Source organism: Acanthaster planci, linkage group LG03, assembly GCF_054643075.1.
Source record: "Acanthaster planci isolate LZ-2023a linkage group LG03, COTS_SCS, whole genome shotgun sequence".
Taxonomy (NCBI): Eukaryota; Metazoa; Echinodermata; class Asteroidea; order Valvatida; family Acanthasteridae; genus Acanthaster; species Acanthaster planci.
Window position 1 is genome coordinate 25,709,789 of NC_141779.1, and position 26,395 is coordinate 25,736,183.

At 38.7% G+C, this 26,395-nt stretch overlaps 3 protein-coding genes across 6 annotated transcripts in view; 1 reads left to right on the top strand and 2 right to left on the bottom strand.

Annotated features, from left to right (window-relative positions):
- The window catches only part of LOC110981065 (nuclear hormone receptor E75-like), a 36,990-nt gene extending 34,761 nt beyond the window's left edge, over positions 1 to 2,229 (bottom strand). For both annotated transcript variants that reach the window (XM_022238258.2, XM_022238256.2), the window contains exon 1: positions 1,937 to 2,229. The gene's annotated coding sequence lies outside the window, so the exon portion shown is untranslated. The remainder of the gene's footprint in view (positions 1 to 1,936) is intronic.
- On the top strand, positions 1 to 16,588 carry prim1 (DNA primase subunit 1). 2 transcript variants are annotated; one of them, XM_022238254.2, is made up of 12 exons: positions 1 to 93; positions 7,611 to 7,768; positions 8,155 to 8,261; positions 9,558 to 9,631; positions 10,059 to 10,195; positions 10,631 to 10,689; positions 11,070 to 11,182; positions 11,455 to 11,552; positions 12,562 to 12,764; positions 13,776 to 13,864; positions 13,955 to 14,053; positions 14,461 to 16,588. In XM_022238254.2, the coding sequence occupies exons 2-12, from the start codon at positions 7,703 to 7,705 to the stop codon at positions 14,478 to 14,480; spliced, it is 1,065 nt and encodes a 354-aa protein (XP_022093946.1). In that variant the 5' UTR covers positions 1 to 93; positions 7,611 to 7,702; the 3' UTR covers positions 14,481 to 16,588. The 2 variants fall into 2 exon arrangements, with proteins under 2 accessions (XP_022093946.1, XP_022093945.1); XM_022238253.2 differs by lacking the exon at positions 1 to 93 and adding an exon at positions 5,215 to 5,461.
- LOC110981050 (uncharacterized) overlaps positions 15,737 to 26,395 on the bottom strand; it is a 27,427-nt gene continuing 16,768 nt past the window's right edge. The window contains exons 6-10 of one of the 2 annotated variants that reach the window (XM_022238221.2): positions 25,086 to 25,229; positions 23,712 to 23,894; positions 23,025 to 23,124; positions 20,647 to 20,858; positions 15,737 to 20,233 (exon numbers count right to left, since the gene is read on the bottom strand). In XM_022238221.2, the coding sequence (XP_022093913.2) occupies positions 19,827 to 20,233; positions 20,647 to 20,858; positions 23,025 to 23,124; positions 23,712 to 23,894; positions 25,086 to 25,229 (1,046 nt within the window). In that variant the 3' untranslated portion in view covers positions 15,737 to 19,826. The remainder of the gene's footprint in view (positions 20,234 to 20,646; positions 20,859 to 23,024; positions 23,125 to 23,711; positions 23,895 to 25,085; positions 25,230 to 26,395) is intronic. The other variant, XM_022238222.2, reaches the window with a different exon arrangement.

The following is a 26,395-nucleotide window of genomic DNA, read 5'->3' on the forward strand; positions in this document are numbered from 1 at the left end:
GAAGCTTAGCATGGTGCCCGAGAACAGGCTAAGGAGAGAGCTTGCGCTGAAGATCGGATTCTTCTAGATGAGGTGTGGTTCTGATAAGAACAGGTATGTATTCAATGTTTCAATCAGTGTGCTCGAGTTGTCTACAGAGTTCAGAACTCCTGAGGACAACCAGAGTACACCATTAGAGTACGTTGACTGAGTACACACTCACCCATTCTTGTCAGAACCACACTTCTGAAACTTGCACATGGTGTCACCACAAGCCCTCTCTTTAATCATTTAATTTAACACTTTTCCAAAGTGTTGTTCAACTTGTATCATTACTATCATACTGTAGGCCTATGTCTGTTTACATACATGTAAGGTTGATTTTTAAACAGTTGCTTTTTTTAAGTGTATCTGCACCTGTCATTCAATCATTTTGCACAACCGGTACCTACCACGTACATGTAGTTTCATTTATCTGAAGTTTCCTCATTCAATGGAACATGTGACAGAAAGGTGGGGGGCATGTACATTGTGTACATGTACAGTACATTACAGGTACATGTCTTTGTAATACGAGGGGGAGGCAGGGGCAAAAAAGCCATAATTTTCTACAACGAGAGAGAACAATGCCTTCTGATATCAAACCTTATACATGTCATTTTATACTAGCACTGTCTTGGAGGTAGGAAGTGGCTTGTGGGGGGGGAAGGGAGAGGGAAGGAGGCAGGGGTGAAACTTGCCCCCCCCCAGATTTTTGACCAAGGCTTTTCATATTTATTTTCTCTTCCAACACCATGTTCAACAGGCCTGAAGTGGCATTCGCTTTTGAATTTACCCTAACACTAAAAGCTGGATACACATGTATGCCACTGGACGTACTGGGCAGGCTACAACCAGAATCTATTCTTTTAGTGTGACTGTACATGTACTTCAAACTTCAAATTTGGCTAACCTCAGAGCCAATTTTAAGACTTCACTTCAGTAAATTATTCAGTGTGTCTACCCTGTAGGTCTGGATAGACACTTACTTGGTCCAACAAATGTGACCCATCCTAATAAAATGTTTTTAAGTCCTTTTAAGCCATTTTTTCAAATGTTACCAGTCAATCAATCAGAACCCTCAGGATCATTTTCCACCCAATTTTCGTGAGGAAAGTCAAAATCAAAAAGTTAGTTACCAATGTCCGTTTGTCTAAAGTGTAGACTAATTTTGCGGGATGTAGTCCAAAATAAATTTAAATCTTTTTAGAAAAACAACCTCAACTGTCCAACTCTTACCCCTGAAACTATGGGGTTTGTCACATTCTCAAAACACCATAGTTCTAGGGGTAGGGTAGCCAACTCTACGGGAAAACATTCCATGAAGTCAACAACCATTTGACGATGCAGCTTGGTTTATTTACACAAAACCTGTACCCAAACTTTGAGCTCTATCCAGTGATTTTTTAAACTTTGGTCGGAAGTGCTGGGGACCAAAGTAAAAAAAAAGAAATCATTAAAAAAAAAGAGCGCAGCGCCTCATTTTTACTGGGTCTGCCTGTCAACTTTGATACCAGTTGGGAGAAATTTATATCTTTTGCAAAATACAATTCTGTCAATTTCCATTATACTCTCTGGTACAACTACCGATTGGATCTAGGGACCAAAATCATTCATCGACAATCCGTGGAGAGTGGCGTGCTAGTTTATTCTGAAAATACTTATCTTTCTCTGTATAATGTTTGCGATAAAGAATTTATTCAAAAATGACAAAATAGTGCCTGTCATTTCTGTACTGTACGTGGACAGCACTGGAGTTACCTAAACTTCCAGACCCCTACGGCCCTAGATTGAGAGTGAAGTCAGGCTAAAGTATTTTCAAGTTTATGATTAATTATATAATTTATATGGAAAAGAAACTATGATTAAAAATCAAATTTACGTTCCAACACCGTGAACATAGTGAAAATTTACTCACATTTTAGACGACAGAAGTTGATATGAAGTTGACTCCTACTCGTACAATGTAATCTTATCTTGGCTCAACTCTGAAATCGTTAACACTATCGCCTTTCGGCTACATTTCGCTGAAACAGGCCTGTCTAAGCTTCGTGATTGTCTGGAATAAAAACTTCCTTGTGAAAGTACTTTTGTGAGTTTGGGATGTCATGTCTCACACCCTGCCACACGTGTCACGTGTGTTCATAAAACAGCATGGATGCATCGTTTCACCATGCATGAAATTAGACCCACAAGTTTTACATAATCGTCTTCGTGTCCTTCCGTCCACACGCGGCAAGCAACGTGAGCGCCGCACAAGATTAGTACGTAGGATCGTTATATTTTTCCTGTGGGGTAGAGATTGTGGGCGTTTTTTAGAAGAGGTATAACAGTGAACATGGCAGCACTTATTAATAAAAGATATAAGGCATACTAAAAATACTTATTTTTTCTAATATTTTGATATTTGGCTTTTTTTCTGAGATGCTTTCAATTCTTTTATTTATGGTGTACCTCTCGGCCCGCGTCCCTAAACACCCTTCTTATAAGAATCGTTTATTCTTTTATGTTACTATTATTTAGAGAATGCTTAATGAGCAAAATGAGGTGGGTGGAGTTTTGCTCGATTGGATGGGGGTGGTTAAACATACATCAGCCCCGTCTCCCTCCTTTTCTTCTCTCTAAAAGAACTTCTCCGTTATTGTTTACTTCCTTCCGTGGATTTATGTCCATACATTTTCTTGTTTCTTACATCATCAACCATAGTCGTAAATCCCGAAGGCATGGGGTATATACCCCCCACTTTTTTGCGGGGGCGAGGAATGGGTTATTAATCAACCCCACACACCTTTTTGTGGTGACCAAAAAATTTAAGTGGTTTCTGAAGAATTTTCAAAACTTCCATGGCTTAAATGCATTCAACATCATTCAAATAAGGAAAACAATTTTTAAAAGCCCTAAATATGCCATTTTCAACACATATCACAGATATACCTTAATATCATAAACATCGACCTCTATATAGAGTCATAAAGTCACCCCCTCCCCTTCAAATTTTCATATTATTCCCCCCCCCCCCACCTCCCCCATCCCCCACCTCCTGGCAAAAATTTACGCCAGCATTTACGCACTATGTTAGCTCACCTTTGATGACAACTGATGCCGTGTGGTATTAAAAGAAGCCGAATGACAAAATCGCCTCCAAGGTCATGCTGGATTTGGAAGTTGTAGGACCGTTTTCAACTAAAGGCCTAAAGTACATCTTGGCGATTATCTGACCATGTTAGCAATACAATTAACATGCTTCCAAAAGTTGTAAGTTGTTGCATCCCAATTTTTTTTAACTCTTCATGAAAGACTATTTTTGCACTGGTTACTGGGGGGAAAGCCATCAGTGATCATCAACACTGATAGTTGCTCGATGCTCGAACTGCCCACAGTGAGGAATGCCTCGAACACGCCCACCTACCTTGTGCATGGACTGCGTCATCCGCTCACAATAGTTCGTATTTTACGTTACCTCGAGTCTTCAAAGGAAATCAGAATACACAAGGAATAGTAAAAAGAGGAATTTCCACCAGAAATGGGTTTATGGGGCTTTTTACCTATAAACAAGGAGGCAAGATTGTATTTCAGTGAAAACTTCAACACAATGGGAAATGGAGGCGGGATTTTGCAGCTTAAAAATGCAGGGAAATATTGAACAAGATGATACACTATGTTTGCCATGATTAGGCAGGACTACGGCCATTCCTCTCCATCCTCAACGAAAAACCACACCCTCCTCGCAAGATATGTCTCTTTCATTCAAGTAAAAATCTTGGCTTTTGATAATTTCATGATATTCCTCCTCATGTCAAGTTCATTGTAAGTTTTTCAAGGTATGTTTAATTATTTCAAGAAATCTTAAAAATATAGTGCCATTTCAAATCCTTTGTTTCGAGATACCTCGAAAACCAAATCTTCAAGATATTTCATTTCAAGATTTGTCATAATCCATTTTAAGATACCTCCAAGGTTATTTCGAGATATCTCGAAGTCCCTATTCAAGATATCTGAAAATCGTTTTTCGAGCTTTCTTAAAAATAATTTCGGAATTATCCTGAAAACGATTTCCAGATATCTTTGTTCTTTCTTTGTTTTGTTTATCAGAAAAACACAAACATACATCAGAAGGTAAAAGCACGAATCATACAAATGAAGGAAATTGAACAAAAGGAGATAATTAGAAAGTATCATAGAAGAGGGAGCCATGAAGAGATGTAGAAAAATGGACACTATACATGTCCATTTGAAATGATTGCATAAAGTTCACCGAATTATAATTGAAATTTCCATTTTTATAATGAAGACTAAGGGTTGATTCTTCATAGCAATCGTATATTCTATATCATTTGTAAAAACATTCTTAACCCCAAAGCATTTGTGTCTAGTATTTACTTATATACATGTATTAATAAAACTTAGTGCAAAGAAAAACATTAGTCAACAAATTATTGAGAAATTGAGAATTCAAATTTCTCATACTGAATAGGGTCTTTGAGATTTTGATTGATAAAAGACATGAGGTCTGACAAGATTGGTGAAACATGATCACACTCATAAAAATATTAATCGAAGTGTTGGGAAATTTATCACAAAAAGCACAGTTAGAATTTTCTTCCAATTTTAAAAAGAAATGTATTAAAAGCAATAGCCCCAGATTTCCAGATATCTTGAGATAATCATCTGCTACCGCTTTGATAAAAACAAATATCATTTATGCGCGATAAGTAGGAAATAAAATCACTCTACAGTATGGCTTCATTATTATTACAGACAATACCAAAAGGTCGAGATTGGCTCCAGACAAAATATCGAACACTAATGAAGCGAGATTTGTAGAACTATTTGGCCGATGATCATATCTTTCAATGGGATTACCAAATTTAGATTTTCTAGCTTTGCGACACGCCTATACTCTAGTGGGATGCAGATTAATTAGTGAGTACCTCGATGTAGACGTACATGTAGATTTATGTAGCATAAAAAGTGAAGGAAAGTTGAAATTTTGTCCCCAATAACGATTATGGTCACAAGTATCGTGAGTAAAGCGATAAAAAGCCCCCTTTCCCGCCGTAAAGTCCCGTCTTGGATTTTTTTGGCCCGGTGTTTCTAGCCCAGGGAGAGTATCCAGCTTTCTCGGGTCAGCAAGTTGGAGCTCCCCTGGCCGGTGCTTCGTCTTCATACAGCGCCCTCTGCACGTAATTTGTTGCCATGTGTTCCGCGCCAATTTTACGTTTTCGCAGACTATACGTTTAGCACCGTTCAATAGTCACCTGCTGATCTCTGAACTTCCCCGTCAAGTTGCTAACTATGGCAGATGCAAAGACTGGACACGCTGAAGCAAAAAGAACGACTCCTGCTGTCTACTGTCAGGACGAACTGCCAGATCTATTACCTGTGTACTATAAGCGCCTGTTTCCATACAATCAGTACTTCCGATGGCTGAACTACGGCGGTGGTAAAGAACAGGCGCTAACGTTATATCATGTAGTACCGTAGAGCCTAGTACTACTATAGTACTAAGATATACATGATGTACATGTACAGATACATGTAGGCCTACATACATGTAATATATACCGCATGGGTGATTTAGCACAGTGGTAGAAAGGCATCGTGGGAAGGAAAATGGGGCAATGTTTGCTCCTTTTGCCTTCCCACAATGCCTTTCTACCATTGTACATAAATCACCCCTGCAGTATTTGCGATAAGGCTTACATGTATGCGTGGCATTCAATACCATCATTGACATTAGCACCCTGGTCCTTTAATAAGGAAACAAAGTTTACCTTTTCGAAACAACTTACCTAAATAAGTTGGCGGTGATGTCGTCTTTCATATCAGAAAGAAAAGAAGGAAGGGCTTTGTTTTTTATTTTTTTATGGGGTAAAATAGCAGTGTAAATGATGCGACAAAGAGCTGTGAAGGAGGACAAATCAGTAGTCTGGTTCCTTGACCTTGAACCATAAATATTCTTGTATGAAATTTGGTGTATCGACAGTGGCAAGGTTGGGTAACAAGATGTGAAACAAATGGCACTGTGATTGTCTTTCGCTGAACTCTGGTAAAAAATTCTGATTTTCTTGCTTAAATATTGTCAACGTTTACCTAAACTAGATCTAATAGGATTGAGGAATGGATCCTCAAGGTCTAAATGTCAGTTTGAAAAAGTGGACTTCGTTTTCCTTATAGGAACAGGGTGCTAATGGTAATGAACCCCACATGCATGGCTGACGTTTATGACGTCAGTCTGAACTCCCCAGTCGCTTGAACCTAGATCCGTAAACAGGGTTCTTTCTATACTCCGCCCTGACTTGGGATATAGAAAACAGGGGCGACTTCTGTCACTTGATAGCCACTAGGTTTAACATGTTTTAAAAGCTGACATTTCTCCAGACATGCCAGAATGCTCACTTCTTACCCTCTGACTATGAATCGTGCATGTCATGACTAGGCCCGTATTAGACCAGTAAACAGGGCTCGACATATACTCTTCCGTTGTATACTGGGACGTGTCCCAATTCATAGGGATTTCTTGCAAAAAATTTTATCCGGGGGATCTAGGGGCATAAGTAAACATCCGCTTGATATTATGAACTGAAATTGCACCGGTATGTTCACTATGGGGTAAACTGTCCCCTAGGTTGCTAATTGCGTAAAACTTGCCTTTTCCTTGTTTGGAGGAAAAAATGTTGCCTTTTTTGTTGCCTGTTTCGTATGCGAACACGGTCACGACCCTAATAGTAATGCCTTTGTGTCTAAATTTGAGGGAGCTTTGGGAAAACACCTGTGTTAATTAACGGCTAACAATCTTCGAAATATTGACGGCTGTTTTGTGAGTAGCAGATATCACATTTCAGTCACTGTGTAATATATAGTGCTCATGAAACATAAAAGCACAGAGAGATCTTACACTCCTGAAGTATTTCTACAACATTCACTGTGTCGTGCTATATCAGCAGTCAATTTTGCTTTGACAGCATTAGCCATCTGCTGTGTAGCTATGAGGTGATCTTGTATTTATTAACCTTTAACGGCAGGAAATGGTTATCGGCACCAGGGAAATTGGGAAGTGCACTCATGACATTACGATTTGACCTCAAGAAATACAGTTCATGCAGTTCTTACTTTTAGGACATTCCACTTTCTTGTTTTAGGCTTCTCAACTTCTTATTTATACAAGGCATTTATCACTCCAAAATTCCTAAGAATTGAGGAGAAAATGGAAAATGGTTACAGTTGAGGTAGTTGAAGACGCATGTTATGTGCTATATATAGTCTTAAAATATTTGAAGAATTATGTGCTGTAGATATTTTTTAAATAAGGGTTTCTTGCAACATGTTTTAAAATTCTTGAGCCATCAGGTAAGCGGTCATAAGTCCAGGGCCTCACCAATTTGCCATGTAATTTGTATGAAATCCTTTGGGTTTTTCACTTTTGTTTCAAAATATTTTTAATAGAATCAAATCTTTTAAAGTAAAAAAAACCACAGGATAAAACAAAAACTTGAAATGTTCACATTGTTGACTGTTTAGTGAGCATGTCACTGAATTGGTTGGCTGTTTAAACTGAAGTACATGTATTTCCATATCCATGTTATTTGTAGTCCCTAAGAGCTACTTTCCAAACCGTGAGTTCTCATTCACATTGAAAGATGACATCTACATACGGTATCAGTCTTTTGCTGACCAGAGTGAGATGGAAAAAGAGATCCAGAAACGCTGTCCATACAAGATTGACATTGGTGCTGTCTTCACACACAGGGTGAGGTGTTTGTCAAAATGAAACTGATGTTGGTCAGAAATGAAGTAGACCCTTGAAAATGTTGACCTAATTTGCTTCCAGAGATGGTCAGTCATTGCAAACTGTAAAGAAACATTTCAAAATATTCATACTGTCCTTAGAAAACATGTGCATACATGTACATGTATTTCAAGTGTTCATGGCTGTACAGTGTATGCAGACATTCTACATGCTCAATGAATTCTAGTTACAAATGTACATGTACATGTAAGTTTAGGAATTGATTCTAAAATTCCATGTGCATTTATAAAGCCTGGGGTTACATGTATATTTCACCTTAATCACCTAAACAATTTTCATTCCTACTAATTTATTCAGTTATTCATTTATCCAAATGTTCCCTTTAGCCCAAGGATCACAGGACAGTGAAGGCGACATCTTTTCAAGCTCAAGAGAAGGAGCTAGTATTTGATATTGACATGACAGACTATGATGATGTTAGGTCCTGTTGCCAGTAAGTGCTTTAAGTAACCTCTGACCTGTTACCTGTCAAAATGTGGCATTTAAGTATCTGTTTAAACCTGAAAGAGCTGTGTTTTTTGTTTCATTTTTGACATGGGTGGAAAATTTTGCTTCTTTCTTGTATTCAGCTGTCTCGTGCATGATTTATCTGAGACTTACATGCACGTAAAATGTTCTTTATCAGTATTAATGTGAGGTTTTAACTCAATTCAGCATATGGTCTTGTTACAGTCAAGGCTACGTGTATTTCATTTAGCATGTAAGCGGCAAATACTACACATTTTTGGCTGAACTGTCTCGGCAATATTGGCTTTGCTTTATGAGAACAGTGTACATGTATCTGATTTTCAGAAAATTGGTGTCAAAATGACCATAAGACGACACATGTATTTAAACTCTAGAAGCCTCGGTGAAAAAAGAAAAGACACCGTGATGACATAAGAGAAAATGTCGAAGGGGATTGATTCCACCCCCAGCACTTTAAGGGTTTATGTCTTTGTATTAAATGGCTGCGTTGATGCAAGCAGATTCGTTCACAGCCTTTATAAAACACCCTGCCAGGAGTAAAATAACAGCAAGAGAGGTCGAGTAACAGTTGTTTCAAATGAAATGAATGACTTTGTCATATGTAGTAATTTACCACACTGACTCACTCCGAGTTGTTGAATGCATGATGAACACAGTTGGGATCTTTTAGTCTGGGAACCAACAAGTAGATTCCAATTGCTGTTTTTTTTTTGAGTGACTTTGTGTCCAGCAACTGGACACGCTTGAAGCTGTGTGTTTGTACGTTGAATCCACATGTATTTAAATGAAACAACTGTTTGGTTTTGGTATTGAGTCATCATGCAGCAGTGATTTCATATGGGATACCACTGAATATATTTATGGAAGTTCACTATCATTAAAATGATCTTCAAAATCACTCTTTTCTGCGATCTACGTGTTATAGCTGTCTGGTTTCTGACCAAAAGATCCTCATTTTTTCTATTACGCATTAAATAATGGGAGTGAGTTGTGTGGATAGCTGTGGTAGACATGTTCCCTGAGTAAAGTACATTTTCACTGATGAGTAAGGAATAATTTTAGTAATTAATTAGTAACAACAGGTGAACATCCTTCTGTTGTTAGCTGTTAAATTGAAGTCTTTTGCAGGATTAACAAATCGTTTGGAATTGTTACTGTTTAATGAGTAAATATGCAACCAGAATAATAACAGATAGAGAGATTTGTGTAAATTCTCAAAATAAATAGCTATCACACGAGAAACTAATTATTTGCCTTGCAGGGGGGCAGATATTTGTGAGAAGTGTTGGCCACTGATGAAGATTGCTGTCCGTATCGTTGACAGGGCATTACAAGGTATGACTTGAATGACTCACATAGACTTATTTCTGGTTAGGAAATAGCTGTGGCTATCCTTGAGACAAATATCACCACTGTTATGTTTTAACCCAAACCCTCCTCAATCCTCCAACAGGTGAAGGATTGAGGAGGGTTAGGGTTAATGTGATGTACAACAGTACAAGTAAGTTGGTGGGCAATTAGTCCACAAAGAAAGCAGGTATAAACCCAATTAAATTACGTTTAGTTCCATGTCCAAATTTGATGCTTACCTTTTCACAATGTAAATTTCAAAAGCCTAATTTCCAACCACATGCTGGGTATTTACTAATCTTTCATTAATCTTCAAATTTGAAACAGTGTAAAAATTTGTCAATTGTATGAATCCTAGCTGTTGAAGTCAGAACTGGTTGGGTTCATATATCAAATGTATTCTTTGTCTCAGATGACTTTGGTTTTGATCATCGCTTGTGGGTTTACTCCGGTCGGCGTGGAGTTCATTGCTGGGTGGCTGATGAAACTGCTCGCAAGCTATCCCAGAATGCACGGTCAGCCATTGCAGAATATCTCAGCTTAGTCAAGGTAGAAATCTCATCAGCTTTCCATGATCGGCATCATGACAATATCAGTTTGTTGAATTCTCTGCATTTTCAGACAATGTGTATCTCAATCTGTGATCTGAGTTTGTTGAGCACTTTCTAAAAATCAGAAGTTGTAAGGATGTGATTTGTAAAGCTAAGAATAAAATTAGGGGGGGCTATGAGCCAGAGATGTTACCACAACACATTTGATCGATAGCAATAATGTTACTCCTTCATCTGTGAATGAAGTGTGAATGAAGCCAACTTTATTCTCTCAGTAAATAACTTTGTTAATCTGAGTATTCTGGTGATTCTTGTGAAATATTTTTAACGTCTACATTTCAAAATGAGAGCAATGCTGGACCTACATGTAGCATTCCTTTTCTGGGAGGATGTTAAATGTTAGTGATATGATTCCTGTTTTCTCCTTTTTTAGGGAGGAGAGAATCAGGTAAAAAAGGTTAACCTGCCTGAACACCTGCATCCGTCTGTAGAGTAAGTCTGAGAAAATTTTAATAGAATAGTTCAGACGACAAAGGCTGATTAAACAAAGAAATTTACAGTGGGATGTTAAATGGAACCCTTAGCATGAATTTGGAATAGCCTAGCCGTGCTTAGTTCAAGTTCATCTCCAGTCATTTTTCTTCAGTAACTCTTGATTATGTGGTTATGGTAAAGGAAAACTTAAATTAGAGTGTTGTGCATTATTTTCCTTTTGTCCGTTGAAAGAATTTTTAGTCGGATAAAGAAAATTGAAATATGATATAAACTTGTTTGTTGTAACTCCTGAAATACTAGTCATGTCAGTGCTTTAGCAACTAAGCGACAAGACGTGTCGTAAACAAACATTTTATCAATTTCCATTTGACATACAGATATGCAAGACAGATCATCAATCATTACTTTGAGGACTATGCATTTCAGAAGCAAGGCCTTCTGAGTGACAAAGCATCATGGGATAAAATCCTTGCTATTGTTCCTGACAGCAATATCCTTTCTACGAAAAACTTCAACTTTGTGATGTCTTGTAGTGATCCACTTCATGTATGTTGTATTCTACAATGTAAGGACAAGATTTAAATTCACACATCAGTAAGAAAAATTTGTTGATTTCTTACAAATTCCTTAGACAAATTGCAAATGCTTGGTGCTGCTTACATTCCACACAAACTAACATTTTGTAATCAGGTACTATGATCACTTTGTGAGTGTTTTGAATTTGTTGAATACTTTGTTACCTTGACCATCTGCTGCTCTCACATCTGAGAAAACTCCTCTCTGACCATATGGAAAAAGCCAAGACAGCTGTAGATAGGTGGGATCGCTTAGAACGCTGCATCAAAGGCGAAGTCAGTAAAGTAAGTTGTTATTCCCTGTAACCTCGTGTGGGCTAAAGAGCGATTATAACCATTACAGCTCCTCAGGATGGAGAATTGGAAGATTTGGCAGGAGTAAAAATGTGGATCCCAGCCACTAATAATTTACATTCAAGTTGATCCCCCTTGAAAGTTGAAATACTGAACATGTTGTTGGGTTCCAGCACATTGGTAGGTAGCCTTGGTCAGGGCGTTTGTTATTTGTCGCAGTGCAACGGGCACCTGCTGCTCAAAATCAAGGCGAAGAGCGACCTTGTGTGGTTTAAGAAATATGCAAATCAACTGAACCAGGACGAATGCCTTGGTGCAACCGTCTGCGGCAGCTGTATTGGATGGTGCTCATTATGCTAATGAAAAGAGCCGATGTTTTAAATACACTTTTGGATTGGTTCATTACTACATAGTAACGGTATAATTCAAATTGGTCGTCAGGTGAAAGGTTAAGTGAACGCACATGTGGCTATACATGTACATGACAAGTCAACAATGTTTATTTTGCCGGCTGATCAGGGTAATCGGAGACCAAGTTCGTGTTTGCTTTGCTTTGCTGATTGTGATTGATTTTTTTTCAAATGACTAGCGCTATGAGGTTTGTATCTGGTCTGAGGAGCTCTGACCAGAAAGTTGCAGCCTGAAAAATAGCTGATTTCCCGTACCCTGTTGGCAAATTCTCGAAAATGTCGTGACCCGCAGAAAGTATTCTGAGGCTTGCCGCTGTTCAGCACAGAAACAGGCCTACACTGTACAGTATGTGCTGATGATGTGAATCTGTTTACATGAGCACTTTCCTATTGAGTCAGTGGAGGCTTGTGGTCCAGTGAGCACCATAGGAAGACACACGTAAATTAAGTGTGGCATCATCAGTAGTCGCAAACAGATGACTGCCCAAAATCATGCAGTGCAAAGGAAATTTGGCTTTCTTGACCTGACTGAGGCTTTATTAAGATTGTCTTTTAATATCAATTGCAATTTTTCCATTTTCCTTTCCTAGGGAAATGTTAAGAAGTGTCTTCATCTGGCCACAGAGATTAAATTCCAGTACTGCTACCCACGGCTAGATGTCAATGTTAGCAAAGGCATCAATCATTTACTCAAGAGCCCCTTCTGCATTCATCCCAAAACTGGTCGTGTCTGTGTCCCATTCAGTGCCAAGAATGTTGACGACTTTGATCCTAAGACAGTACCAGATATCAGGTGATGTCCCTGAACACAGTCAGGATTCCATACTTTCTTGAGGATTTGCATAAAAAGAGGACATGATTTGTATTACGAGTTAACTCAGTGTGACTTAAAAAATTTGGAAGTTTCCTGGGAAAATCTTTGTGCCAGTCTCCTACGTGTAGTTTAATTGAAAGTTTGAGAAAGAATTCAAGAATCCCCCAAATTGCATTGGTAAGAAACAGTCTGTTAAAAGCACATGTATATAAATTTATTCACTATTCAATAAACTGACGTTAACCACTGCATGCCGGGGCATTTTTCAATGTTGATGATGCTGGGCCGGCATGACTATCATTTTTTCCATTTTCAAAATCTTCAAAAATTCATCATTTCATTTAACGGTCGTTTATAGCTCACCAAGTAATCTTTAGGCACTACTCTAAGTTGACAGGTGACCCTCATTGACGCCCGAGTATTTCAACCAGGCCGGCAGCCTTGTAAACAGATCCCAGATTGTGTGGTGTTGTATAACTGTCTTTTGTTCACGAACCTGGCTAAGTGCACTGCTGACCTCTTTTCAATAGGGGCCACATTAGCATGCAGTGGTGCTGTGTGGCTCATCACTGCGGTGCCGGTGGTGGAGCGCTTTTGTCCCCGGTGGTAATCCGCTCGCTCTCAATGCCCCAAACCCTGGTATACGGTTTCAAAACAAGGCTGGATTATCACCACTTTTGAGAGTGAAAAATGCCAGTAATGCCCAGCAGCCTGGTCTTTTGTTCGGAGTATGGTCTTTTGTTATAGGGCCCTGTTTCCTTTGTCCGAGTTCGGAGACCCCTGCCACCCATATAAAGCATACGTCTCCGATCCTGGAGTCCCCGGCAGGAAGTGGTTAAGCCTGGTTTGTAGTCCTGTCCATTTTCAAAAACTTTGCTTGTTTATAGGAAAGTCTACTTCAAAGAAGGGTGAAAAGTATGTACTCGTCAATTCTTTTATTTATAAAAAGGATCATTTGTTGCTCTTGTTTACCGTTTTCTGTTGACACAGTCGATTGTGCCGAGAAATTGATGAATTTGACAGGAGGCAAAAAGCGGCATGTGATGAAAATGAGCCACCAACAAAGAAGCGAATAAAAGGTAATTCGTGATTACAAATAGTAACGACTATTGGCAACACAGGTAGCAGGATTTTAGTGATGACTCTTTCACCTCCTATTAACCACCCAGATTACAAGAAGACGAGCATACTTCAAAGTGTTCAAGTGTTTGAGGAGTTTGTCACAAGCCTTGAGAAAACGTGGAAAGGCAAACTCATAGAACAAAGCGGTAAGCACTCACTTCTGATGTCAAATTATTCACTGAACCCCCAAACCTCAAGAAAAGCCGAGTGAAGTTCCAATACAGTGGACAGTGACCATTGAGCCATTAAGCCTCACAATTAAATGTTGAAAGCATTTATAGCTATACCTCTGATATTCATGACGATCTGAGATCTCTCTCAAACACAGCAAGAAAAGAAAAACTCTGAGAAGTTAATCAGAAACCTGTCCCTACGTATTTACATACTTATACATATATTGCTTTTAAATGATACATTTTGTGTTTTTCGAAACATCAAATGGGCTGTTGTTGAGCATTCTAAAATGTAATGTATTGCACACTTGATAAATTTGCTTCTATTCTTGTTTTTGAAGTTTGGCATGTTCAGTACTCTTCCTTCCTTTACAAAACAGACATCAAGAAAGAGTTTTGAACATCTCACCTGCTCTTGTTGAATGGGATGATGAAGCTGTCGCCTGAGCAACTGACTGTTAAGGCAAGGGGCTGCCATAGCAACACCACCTCTGTCAGCATGGCATCAACCCAAAATGCAACAAGATACTGTTTTAGATAGGAAAAGAATCTATGCTTACTTCAGCAAAAGGTTTTGAGCCGTTCAGTATCTTTTTCATTCTGCCATTTTTTGCTTCAAGACTCTAAAGCTGTAATATAATTTGCATTTATGGTTTAGTCGAACTGCAAGTTTTTTCTGTTTCTTATATATTAGATAAAAAATAGAGCCTGAAAGTAAAAAGTCACGCAGCGAGCTTCCTGAACCCTCGCACAGTCCTCCTATGGGGATTTTACGTTGGTCCTTCCTATCACGTGTGATAATTTTTGGAAGAATTCTTCCCAACTCAAATCACCCCATGAAACATGTTGGAATTTTACTTTTGTCTTCCTTAAGTAATATTTAGGAAAAGTCACCCGGAGATAGGTAAAAAACCAAAATTTATTAATGACCTTTTACGTCTGGCGATAACGTACCTAGGTCTCCTTGTTCGTGCACGTTTGTTTTCACTCCCCGTGGTTACGTGAAAATGAGATTGTACACTGTCGCAAAGATTAACCTATTTGCAGTCGATGGGATCCAGACATCAGTTGACATCACACAGGTGTTGTCAGCAAAGGTTAGATAAAATATTAGAATCTTTCATCAAAGTAGAATATTGCTTTTACCTACAGATTACCACAAAATTTCAAACGGTAAATGTTCATCAGCATACGAGACTGCCTCATTGCACAGTTCATGTATTTTGGATTTTCGGAAGTGATGGGTCAATTTTGGCAGGCTATTTCTCTTTTAGGTCAGGTGATTTTTCAGTTTCTTTAAACCAATATACTAGCAAATATTTTCCAAAGTCCCTTTTCCGAGTTGGATTTTTTAAGAAGTAACTGAACGAAAAAATATTACAAATTGTAAAAATCTTTGCACTTTGCAAATCTTTTTCCTATCCAAGGGTTCCGGAAGCACACCATCAGTGGTCAACTTTCCAGCTCTATAGATCATTAACCCTAACCCTCCTCAGTCCTCCAACAGGTAAAGGATTGAGGAGGGTTAGGGTTAATGTACATGTAACTGCAATGGACAAGGCCTACAGATGCTTGTAATCATCTATGAGTAGGAAATAATTCCACCTAGCCTACCTTTTCTTGAATTTAAAATGACTATCAGGAATTCATTCAACCTTTCCAAGTACATTTGGTTGGTATTATTACATTCACATCGTGGCAACATTTCTTCAATTACTCTGTACAGAGATTCTTGGCAAGCCCAGGTATTAGGCTGTAGACTCGGCACTTCAGAAATAGTTCTATACATTGCAAAACCTTTGTAATAAAAATTATTCAATAACTTTATAGTAACTGTAATGAACACTAATTAATGTATGCCGTTAAATTGTTTTTACAGTTTATAGCACACTCCAGTGTTACTTCAAGCAGATTTGCAAGGCATATAGGATCATTTGCAATTAAGCATAAATTTACTTGGCAAAGAACTGACAGAAAAACCTTTAACTGGTACCCAACAATAGGCTGTTACTCTGGCATTTTGCTACTAACAATGTAACCCTGCAAAATATGCACTTGTTGGTAATGCAATGCTCTATCTAAAAAACAGGTTCAAACAGGCCCCAGATTATAAGCCCAATTGAGCCTGATGACTCGTTTAATGTGCATTTAAGTTTGGCAGTGCTTTGACACATGTATTTAATGAGGGATCAATCCAGGTCTGAGCAATATGTCACTAAAAATCTGCAACTGATTTCAGTATATCCAGCAAAAAATGAGACCAAGGGGGTACCCCCCCTAACATGTCCAATTGCTATATACAATCTAGACTATTGTTACCTAACATATCCCCCTAGATGTCTGAAAAGAATTCCTCAGATTCCAGTGAGACAATGACTAACACAAAGCAGGGGTTGTTCTCTCTGTCTCGTATCTTGCTTCATATGGATTTCACAGCAGATGACACAAAAATTCTTTCAGATTTGTCAAAAGAAATTTAATAAATTGAGCAAATTTAATTTTTTTTTACCCTGCCTCTGTTCAAGGAATTTGTTTGATAAAACATGAGGAAATTCATCGTGAGTGCATGGCCTTTTAATGTTTAAGATCATGTGTAGCATATGTCAAACAAGGATTCAGTGTCTTGCATTATTTAAAGCACTTAACTCTGTATTACACATGTAGGTACTGTCCAGTTCATGCCTCAAATGGTTACAGCTAATATTGTTAATAACAATCTCTTCATTATTACAGAAGACTGTAAACACAGAAGTGTGCTCGGATTGGATCTATTGGATTTTCAGTCCAACATGTGATCAGTACCATGTATGCCAGTCTCTGTTGTAGGTAGACACAGCCATCTTGGATCTCTTAACATGTCATGCTAACTATAGAGGGATTCCAATACGATGCTTTTAGCGTCCATCTGTGCACTTCTGCATTTGAAAACGAGGCTGTATGTGTCCGCTTCAATTCTTAATACGATCAGACGATTGAAAGGATTCAAGACACAAAATACTGCAAATTTTTGTGGAAGAATCTTTCAGGATGACTCGACATGTAAAATCAAAAGAGAAAATAATGGCAATTTACCGTGAACTAATGTACCTGCGATGATCGCGTATCTGCATGTGCAGTGTGGTTTAAACTGAAAACACTTACAAACTGGATACTGCATGTACTGTGTCGACTCCCCAGGCACATGCCAGGAAGTTCAACACAGAGAGCCTTGCTTGATCAACAGACTGGTTCCCTAACACCAAGTCATCTGCCATTTACCAGGATGGCTGGATGTAAGACCAAGATGGCTGCTGTATGAGAGATGTGTTAATACACTGCCTTACATTACTACACATTTTTACAATGTTTTGAAGAATAGTACAAATACCAGTATGTGGGACTATTTTAACATTTGTACACAAATAAAATACTAAATTTGACACTTAAAGTATTAGATCAATTTCTAAGAAAAGTAACAGTATCTTAGCCAAAACCAATATCAGTGTTATGAATCAACTTACGAGCAGATTAGACCATGGAGCATTTTGTGCAGGGAAGCTGGGCATATACTGGATAAGTCTGTAGGAATTATGCTTTATACAATATAATACATCCATCAAGTACATTGACAAAAGCTAACATATGAGGGAAAAAGCTCATGAAAAGACACCGATAAGGCCCCATAAAAAGATCTTCCAAAAAACTGTGGCATCACATCTTTTCAGACAAGTTCTTTGTTTTAAACACGTAACCTATTTTAGACATTCATCTGTTCCACAATGGTGACTAGAAAAGCACACAGAATGAGAAAGCAATCCTGTTTTTTAAGTGCAATTGTCCAAAGTAAATGTTCATGATACAAATACTAGAGAAAAGTCACAAACAATGCTGTCCTCTGAAATAAATTCCCCAAATTTGTAAATTCTTGTACAAAAACTTGTCTCACTTGGGCAACAGTGTACAAGTTTTGGAAGTTACAGTCAGCAGGGGCATCTTTGACATAAGTTACAATTTCAAAAAGTTATTAAAATTTCATCTGGGGGGGGGGAAGTGACATCCCCATCCAGGGATAAAGGTATGTTGCACTTTTTTGGACTTGAAATTCCCCTTACTAGGACAGTGCTTTACACCATCAAATCTATGTAATTATAACTGTCCATAAAAAAAACACAAATAACATCAATAAACAAAAAATTGTACACTTTTAATGCCCAGATACTTCAGTGGTTACAGCATAGGAAGCTGAGATCATGAAAACATAAAACATAGAAAAAAAATATTTTGAAGCTGCATTCAAATCACTCATGCAAATCAACCATAACTAGTTCACTAAAGTTCCAATTTGCAGGTACAAATTTAACTGCATCTTACTCTAGGAACGAAAAAGATGGCCTATTAATCTACCAAGCAGGGTTCGTTTCAATTCCTTTGACTTGCTTCGAAAAGTTGCTTTAAGTGGTGAGTTAGGAGACATGAAGAGTCACAAAGTTACACGTTGAAAGTGACAGAGTAACTTACAAGGTTGCAGGGAACTCTGCAGTGATTCTCTTAAATGGTCTTTTATTTAAAAATTTGATACATTATATGCAAAAGTGTATAAGTGCTTGCCAACTAAGCCAATCAACTGGCAGTGATGCAAGGCATGACAGGCCATAGCAACTAAGGCAACAGAAGCCTTGAGGCTATTGCCTATCAGGTTGCCAGACACCAAGAATAGAAACCAAATACTTGTTTTATGGATCAAGCAAAATCAACACAGCATTTGATTTGGCCTGCAGGGGTCATCAATTGACTGCTAACACAAACATCGATGTCAATGTTTACAAGTATGGTCAATAACCAAGACAAAAGCTAATGGATATTGTCTGAGGCTATTTGCGAGTGTGTGATTCCAAAAAAGCCCTGTACAAGAAATAATTGATTTGAACATGGTCTAGCACGGGGCTAAAATGAATTATTATGATAAATGAAATTTCTTAGATTTTCTACAACAAGGCTATGACAGGTTTTATCCAGCCTCATTAACTAATTGCTGTGGTAATAAGGGTTTATTGTTCTGTGTACTGTTATGTTTTAGGCGCAAGATCTAAAAGGCAAAAAAGAATCCAAGTCCAATTAAATATGCAAAGGTCAATGTGACTACAATGTTTATAAACAATACCTTTCCAATTTGAAATAACTATAAATGTTTATAATCAATAAAAAAAATCTTGCGATGAAAATATAAAATACATTACTTGAAAGGAGTCTTAACCTTAATATGAATATCATATAAACAGTACTTCAAAAAGCAACAGCACAAATTTTAAATAGTTGATGTCCAAGAACATGAGAAAGTAAATGTATTCGACATTCAGAATTTGACCTTTTAGAATAAATCGTTTTACCCTAAATGCTCTAAAAATTTGAGATATTCCTATACATATTTGAAATATACTAAAAATTGTGTGGTACATGTATAGTCATCAATAATGGCCAGTGAACTTGTTTGCTGGGTGAAATACTTTTTGAGACTGTATCGAATATTGAGGATGGCTACTTGGGATCAGATAATAACATGGCAAAAATGTTTGCAAATTGTGATGTAGCGGTACATATACAGGTATATGTCTTTAAAACTGGTTTGTAGTCAAGAAAAAAAAAAGGAATGAATTCAAAGCACTCTTTTGTGCAAATGTGAAACATGCTCCATGGCGTGGATGTGCAAGTCAAACAATTTAGTTTGCAATGCACATTTACTGTAGCTGCAAAAGGAATAAACTGGATTTTAGGCTTTTGGGGTAAGATCAAGATTCTGAAGGAGATTTGGGTCGGGAACAGTGGCCTGCGCCATTGTTGGCAGAGCCTGGTGTGTACTGTCCATTGTTACTACTGGGGGCACTGGGGGCGCTGTGTCTCTCGTGGAAGCCGATGATGCAGGGTTTATAATTTCAATCTTAACTGGGAGGGAGCCCTCTTCATCGCCTTTCTTGATGTGGGTGTTGGAGTGTTTCTTGAGGTGGTCCTTGCGCCAGAAACGCTTGCCACAATCTGGGCAGGGGTAACGCTTCTCTCCTCGATCCATATTGGACAGCTCTCGTATCTTCTTGTTGTCGTGGGTGCGGACATGCTTAGAGAGGTGATCACTGCGCATAAAGCTCATTGGACACTCCGGACATGAGAATCGCTTCTCACCTGAAGTAAAGAGGCAACATATTACAGCAACAATGAAAGAATGAAATCAACTACATGTATATGTGTAATAGGGTGGGAGCAATTCCACTGATATGGACGCTGTAAACAATGACAAAGTAATCCTCCAGGCTCTTGTAGTGTTAAGAAACTGCCAACAAGTCACCCAATAATTTATATACTGTGTTGTGCAAACAAAGAGCAAAAAAACATTGTAATTGTTAACAAGATGTAGTTTCTAGAAATAAAGTGATGCTCATTCTCCAATATAACTGAATCCAGAAACAATACAGCATTGAAGCCCCCCAAATGCATCAAGCAATCAACAGCTCAAATTAGCAAACTTCAACTGGGATCAAGTGACACGTTGGCTTCAGCTGGACATTTGAGACACGGATCCTGCCCTCTCCACTCACCTGTATGCGTCCTGGAGTGTCGTTGTAATTCATCTGACCGTGTGAAGCGTCGGCTGCAACCTGTCCAGGTACAGATGTAGGGCTTCTCCCCAGTGTGGCCCCTGATGTGAGCTTTGAGATGGGAGGTCTTGGCAAAGGCCTTGCCACATCCTTCAATATGACACAAGTGTTTCTTTGGCCCGATGGGCAATGCAGGATCACCTGGTTTTCTCCTGAAGGATATTGGCAGGAGGTCAGAAGGTGAGTGGCAAAGTTATAAGTCTGACATTGCTTGGAGGAGAGGAATTCAGCCGCAAAGTAATTTTCTTTCAAACAAATCACAAATCATCCATGCCGAATGCAAATTTACAAGATAATAACAAATACTGTACTGACCGACCAACCAACCTACCTGGTGATGTCACAGTATACTTGAGACTAGATGATTGGCTTGCAGTTGACTTATGATAATTGTTGATGACTAATTTTCTTTGTGAAGAAGTGAATCACGGGACAGCTGCATTCCTGATGTAACTTTTGTTTATGGCAAACTACATGTAGCTGGTACCCGCACTTATCAGAATATGGTCATCCATGTGAAAAGGTCCTTATGGCAATGACATGATTTTGGTAAAAATTGTTGGGGTCTGTTACCCTGACAGTGGCATTTCAGTATAATGCAAGAGCACATCAATTAGCAAAATTTAAAAAGACAGTCTTATTGCACTTGAATTTGGTGGTGAAAGACCCCACAGCTCCTCCCAAGCATACAATGTATTTGTTTAGTGTGAAGAGGATGCCTTCTACATATACATTACCACCAAAAAATAGCTTAACCTTGCCCATTTACAAGGAAATCAGTCTCACGGTGCTCCAAGTGTTCCTGTCAAATTATTTTTACAACTACACTTGATAAGAAGTCATTTATTTGCAACTGAACAATACTGAAGCATGCATGGCTGCAATGAGTGTAACAGGGTTCATACACCTCACAGAGAATTCTTTTCTCCAGGAAATTCCAGGTGTTTTCAGCCCATAATTTCCGGGACTTTCCAGGATTTTCGTGCCACATTTGGTCACATTATGATTATGGACTTGGCTTACATGCCTACAACTGCAAACTCTGCATCAGGCAATGTGACGATTGGGCCCGCATACAAGCCATTTTTTCCTACTTGAGCCAGTTGTCCTTGAAAGAACATTTTCCTTTATTTCTTTGGCATCGTTCCATTAGGCTGGCTTCAGTTGCAGAGATACCAACTTTTCAAAATGTAATCCTGCCGCACAATACCAAGGCTGATGTGCAGTACTAGCATGTTTCCAATGGGGCGAGCTTGTGGTTCGACCTCGTTGGCTTTCCAATGCTGCTGAGTCATCACTAGTAACAGTATGCACAAACTACGGTGTGGAATATCAGCCACACTTTTGGGCAGCATGCGCACTATACATGTACATGTAACTGTAAAACACTGCACGAGTGCACGTACATGTATCCCCCCCCATTTCAAAGCGTTAAACAAGGCAAGCTGGCAACTCAACCTCGCTGGTTTCTAAGGCTACTACATGTACTGGCATGCAGACGATGGCTTTTTGGACTAGGAATATGCGACAACCTGGGTGTGACAATGGTAAATAATTGACTAATAGACTAAAAACTAAAACTAAAATAAGAGGACCTTTATTAATTTCAGGACACTCCAGGATTTTCAAGAATCAACTTTTTTTCAAGTACATTACAGGAATTCCAGGTGCTGCGGGAACCCTGGTGTAAACATTGAAATGTTTCCTAATTTCTTCAATGAAACTTGAAGTTTGAAAAAAATGTGGGTTGAGTCAATAGTGAGTTGAGTGAAACTCAATCATTTCAAAGAAAAACACTTAAGATCATCAAGAGCAATTCATCAAACATAATACCCACCTGTCATCTATTGTTCATATGCTGTTAAATCTGTAATGTCATGTACACCTTGTAAAATTAATTAAACATGCACAAGACATTTTGCAAGAGTACACCTTCAAAGTCTGCACTGTAGGACTGTGTCTTTTAATTTCTACCTTGAACTGAGACAGTTTTTACTTGTGGGCCAAGCTACATCACACAATGTGGTCTGCTGAAGTGTGTGGTACTGCATGTACTGTGTGCAATGTATATGTACACTGTACATGTCAGCGTTCTGGTGATGACGTCATCCAATCAGCCTGAGAGCGGGAATGGCCAAATGGGGATTTTTTGTGGGCGGGGAAACGCAGGATCTTTTTACTCATTTTTGGGTCACTATTAATGGGGTAAACATTAAATTTACGATGTTTTCGAAATGGTTACGTATTTATTGTTTATTTAAAATACTTCACGTGAACTAAATGTTTCCTATTTCTGTTACCCTTTCAATTGTACTTACTCTCTGCCTTCCATTGTGCAGTAGGGACAACTACAGGGCTGTCTTTGTATTCTCTTCTGACCACTGTTCTTTTTGGTCAATGACTGCTGGTTGCACTCAACTGCAAGGAAAAATGGAACATTGTGCACTAACTTCTGCTAGATTCTCCTTAACATTGGCTTTGTGAACACCTTCATAATGAGATGTCATCAAGTCACCAGAATTCATCAGATGTCAATTACAAGCCAATCACCAGTCATAAAATGTTAAGTCATGCAAACATACTGTAATGTTACTTTGTGGTTTATCCCCTATCACACAAGATACATACACTGTAAATCCCAAAGGTGCAAGGCCAATATCATACATGTATATGTAAATTTGAGGTTAAATTAATGGCAAAAACTATCTGCAAGGGAGTTACAACATGTCTAGTGCATGAACACACTGCATGGTATGAACATGGACATGTATAGTGAGCTGCAATCCCTAAATTTATAGTTAGAAAATACCTCCCTCCTTTATAGATTTCTTGCTAAATGGTAATACTAAGAAATGTGCTACATGTACTTCCGTTAGTTATTTCTCTGCTGAGGTACTTCCATGGACCTCTCTGCATGCAGACAAATCCTCCACATGCTTGCCAACTGAACATCAGTGACAGGCTCATGGAGATGGTTACTGAGATTCTCCATACAATGTCCTCACCTTTCTCCGATGATTCTCCAGCAACAGGCAATGTTCCATCTTCCAACACATCCTCCTGAGATGTTGCACTGTGTTTCCGCCTCCCCTTAGCTTTCTTGTTATTGTGTGTCTTGATGTGTTTCGACAGGTGGTCACTTCGCAGAAACCTCTTCATACACAATTTACACTGGTACTTTCTCTCACCTGAGAACCAGAAAGACAATAATGACAAGGCAACGGTTACCAGCCAATCAAAGTCACTGAACATCAGAATCTTGAACTCACTTAAATAGAGCTGTTCAGAGGTTACCCAAGAAGTTGTGTCAACTACAGCACAAAACTTGTCATTCGTAAGAAAGTTCCACATGTTACAGGAATTAATACTTGCAAGGACAATGCATGAATTGAGTACTGCTTCAATCAGTCAGTGGTTTCCTAGTTGTGCATACTGCACCATCTTAAGCCCAAGGTCATTTGTCTAACCACTGCCAGCATACAATTCTCTCACTGACTAAGCTGTTGGTTAGGGCACGGAGTTAAACACATGCGCAAGTCAGAGTAGGGAAAGCAGGGTCACTGAAAAGCTTTAGATTTGAGAGCAAGCAGGATATTTAGTAAGGGTTTGAGTTATTACCTCATTGGTAAGGCTTGGAAAGTAACATTCAGCTACAGTACAAAAAAAAAAGGTTGGAAAAGTATGCTTGTATTGCTCTTTCCTTCATGATGAGGGATAACATAAAATGGAATTAACTGAATGAATCAAATTTGCAGGGTTCAAGCAAGAAAATCTACCTTCAGTCAACCGTAGCTTATTTAATTGACTTAGGACTGTAAAAGAAAGACAGTATTACTTTGCACGGGTTTACCTCCAGTCAACTGTACATGTAACTTAGTCGTCTTATAACTCTAAGGGCAAAACAGTATTACTCTGGTGGAGTTTTCATATGTCCATGTTTTATTCCACAAAGAATGTGTGACATTTGCAAAAAAAGTGTTTTGTAATTTGGAAAACATGTACCGGTAAAACTAATTTGTGTGCAAGGTTTCAGAGGGATACAGGTACCTACACAAAAGATTTTGTAAAGATGAAGCACTTGGGCCCCAATCTTACTCTTGTGATAGATTTTTCTGCACAATAAAATAAATTTGGCAAAGACAGCTACTAGTAATAATACAAACTATCTACAACAAAAACTAAGTGTTCTAGTAAAAAGGACATCAATTCATGCAAACAACAAACAAAACTTTTGCAAGACAAATGGTAAAGTCAACACAGCAACTACAGCCAAAATATGCAGTGCCCGTATTAAAAAAACAAACCAGGTTGTTAGAGTGAATTAATGGGTAATGGTCTGTTGCCTTGTGTAAGGATTAGTAGGTTGGTGTGTGGGGTACCTGTGTGAGTCCGGTAGTGTCTCTGGAGTTTGTCCGCCCGTTTGAAGCCCCGCCCACAGAGCGGCCAATCACAGACGTGTGGCAATTCCCCTGTCACTTTCTTAGCGGAGGCAGCAGCAGCAGCTCTGGGTTTGCGGCATCTCGCTGTTAGAAATGTGCAACCACACCCAGCGCAAGAATGAAAAAAATCTCAGAATTAAATTCAGGGGGAAAAAGTCCCAAAAATTATACATCTTTTTTTTCTGAGGGAGAAATACTGAATTTGCAAATTTGGCTTGCTTCTCTCACCGAAAAAAGGAAATGATCCCTTCTTGTTGCCATAACCCTTATGGATTAATGAAACTCATAAAGAATCTTGTCAGCTATTGCATGGTAGGGGATAAAGGCTACCGGTACATGTACATAGTTTTGGCTATATGTAGTTGACTTTACCTCCACTGAAAACAAAAATTAATAACAAAGCTGAATAAATAAACCACAAAACAGAAGCTGCGACAGCAACAACGTTTGGCCATATCCAGCTTCCATGGTCAAAAATGTCGTCAAAAGGTTATTGGATGTGCAAAACCACTGTCTCTACATTACACCATTTTGAGTCAGTGGGAGGGAGAGGCATCAGGGACTCAAAATGCTCAGAGTCAAGAGAAATGCACGGTTCATGCTGCTTCCATACAAGCTTGGAAGGCCCCTGTTTTTCCGCTTTGTGCTAGTTTGGTTTTAGATGTGATTCAGAAAGGAACACGGCGGGAGTACAGTGTGTTCCTGTCAGAAACACCCAACAGTCCTCAAGGGAAAGTTCCAAACGAAACATGCATGCCTTACTTTTTGAGAGACTCCCTGTTGTGCTAAAATCAGGCCACTCACGAATGCTTGATCAGGGTGTGTCTCTTTTACTTTCATGCTTCAATTTCATGAATTTTGGTCTTTGGAAATTTGTCCTCTGGCTCAATGCAGTGCCATTTTCACTGATTTCGATCAAACAGTTGATTGATTGTGAGGCCAAAGGTTAGTGTCTTCCTTTCTTCTAACAATCAATTTCCATTAGCAAATGTCTAAGCATGATTCTGGGGCCCCAAGAAAAAGTTGGAGACAAATCTGAGATTGAAAGAGGAAATAGTCTGAATGTCTTTCCAGCTTGTAAGAAAGCTTTTGGAGACACCAAATAAAATACACAATGTTTAAACAAAGGGTGCATTAAAAGAAAACAAATAAATAGATTGAATTCCGTGGTTAAAAGTGAACTCCATGACCAAACAAGTTATCACCTTGGGGTACACGCCCAGGTGGAATTGCTTTGGAAGAACGTTTCT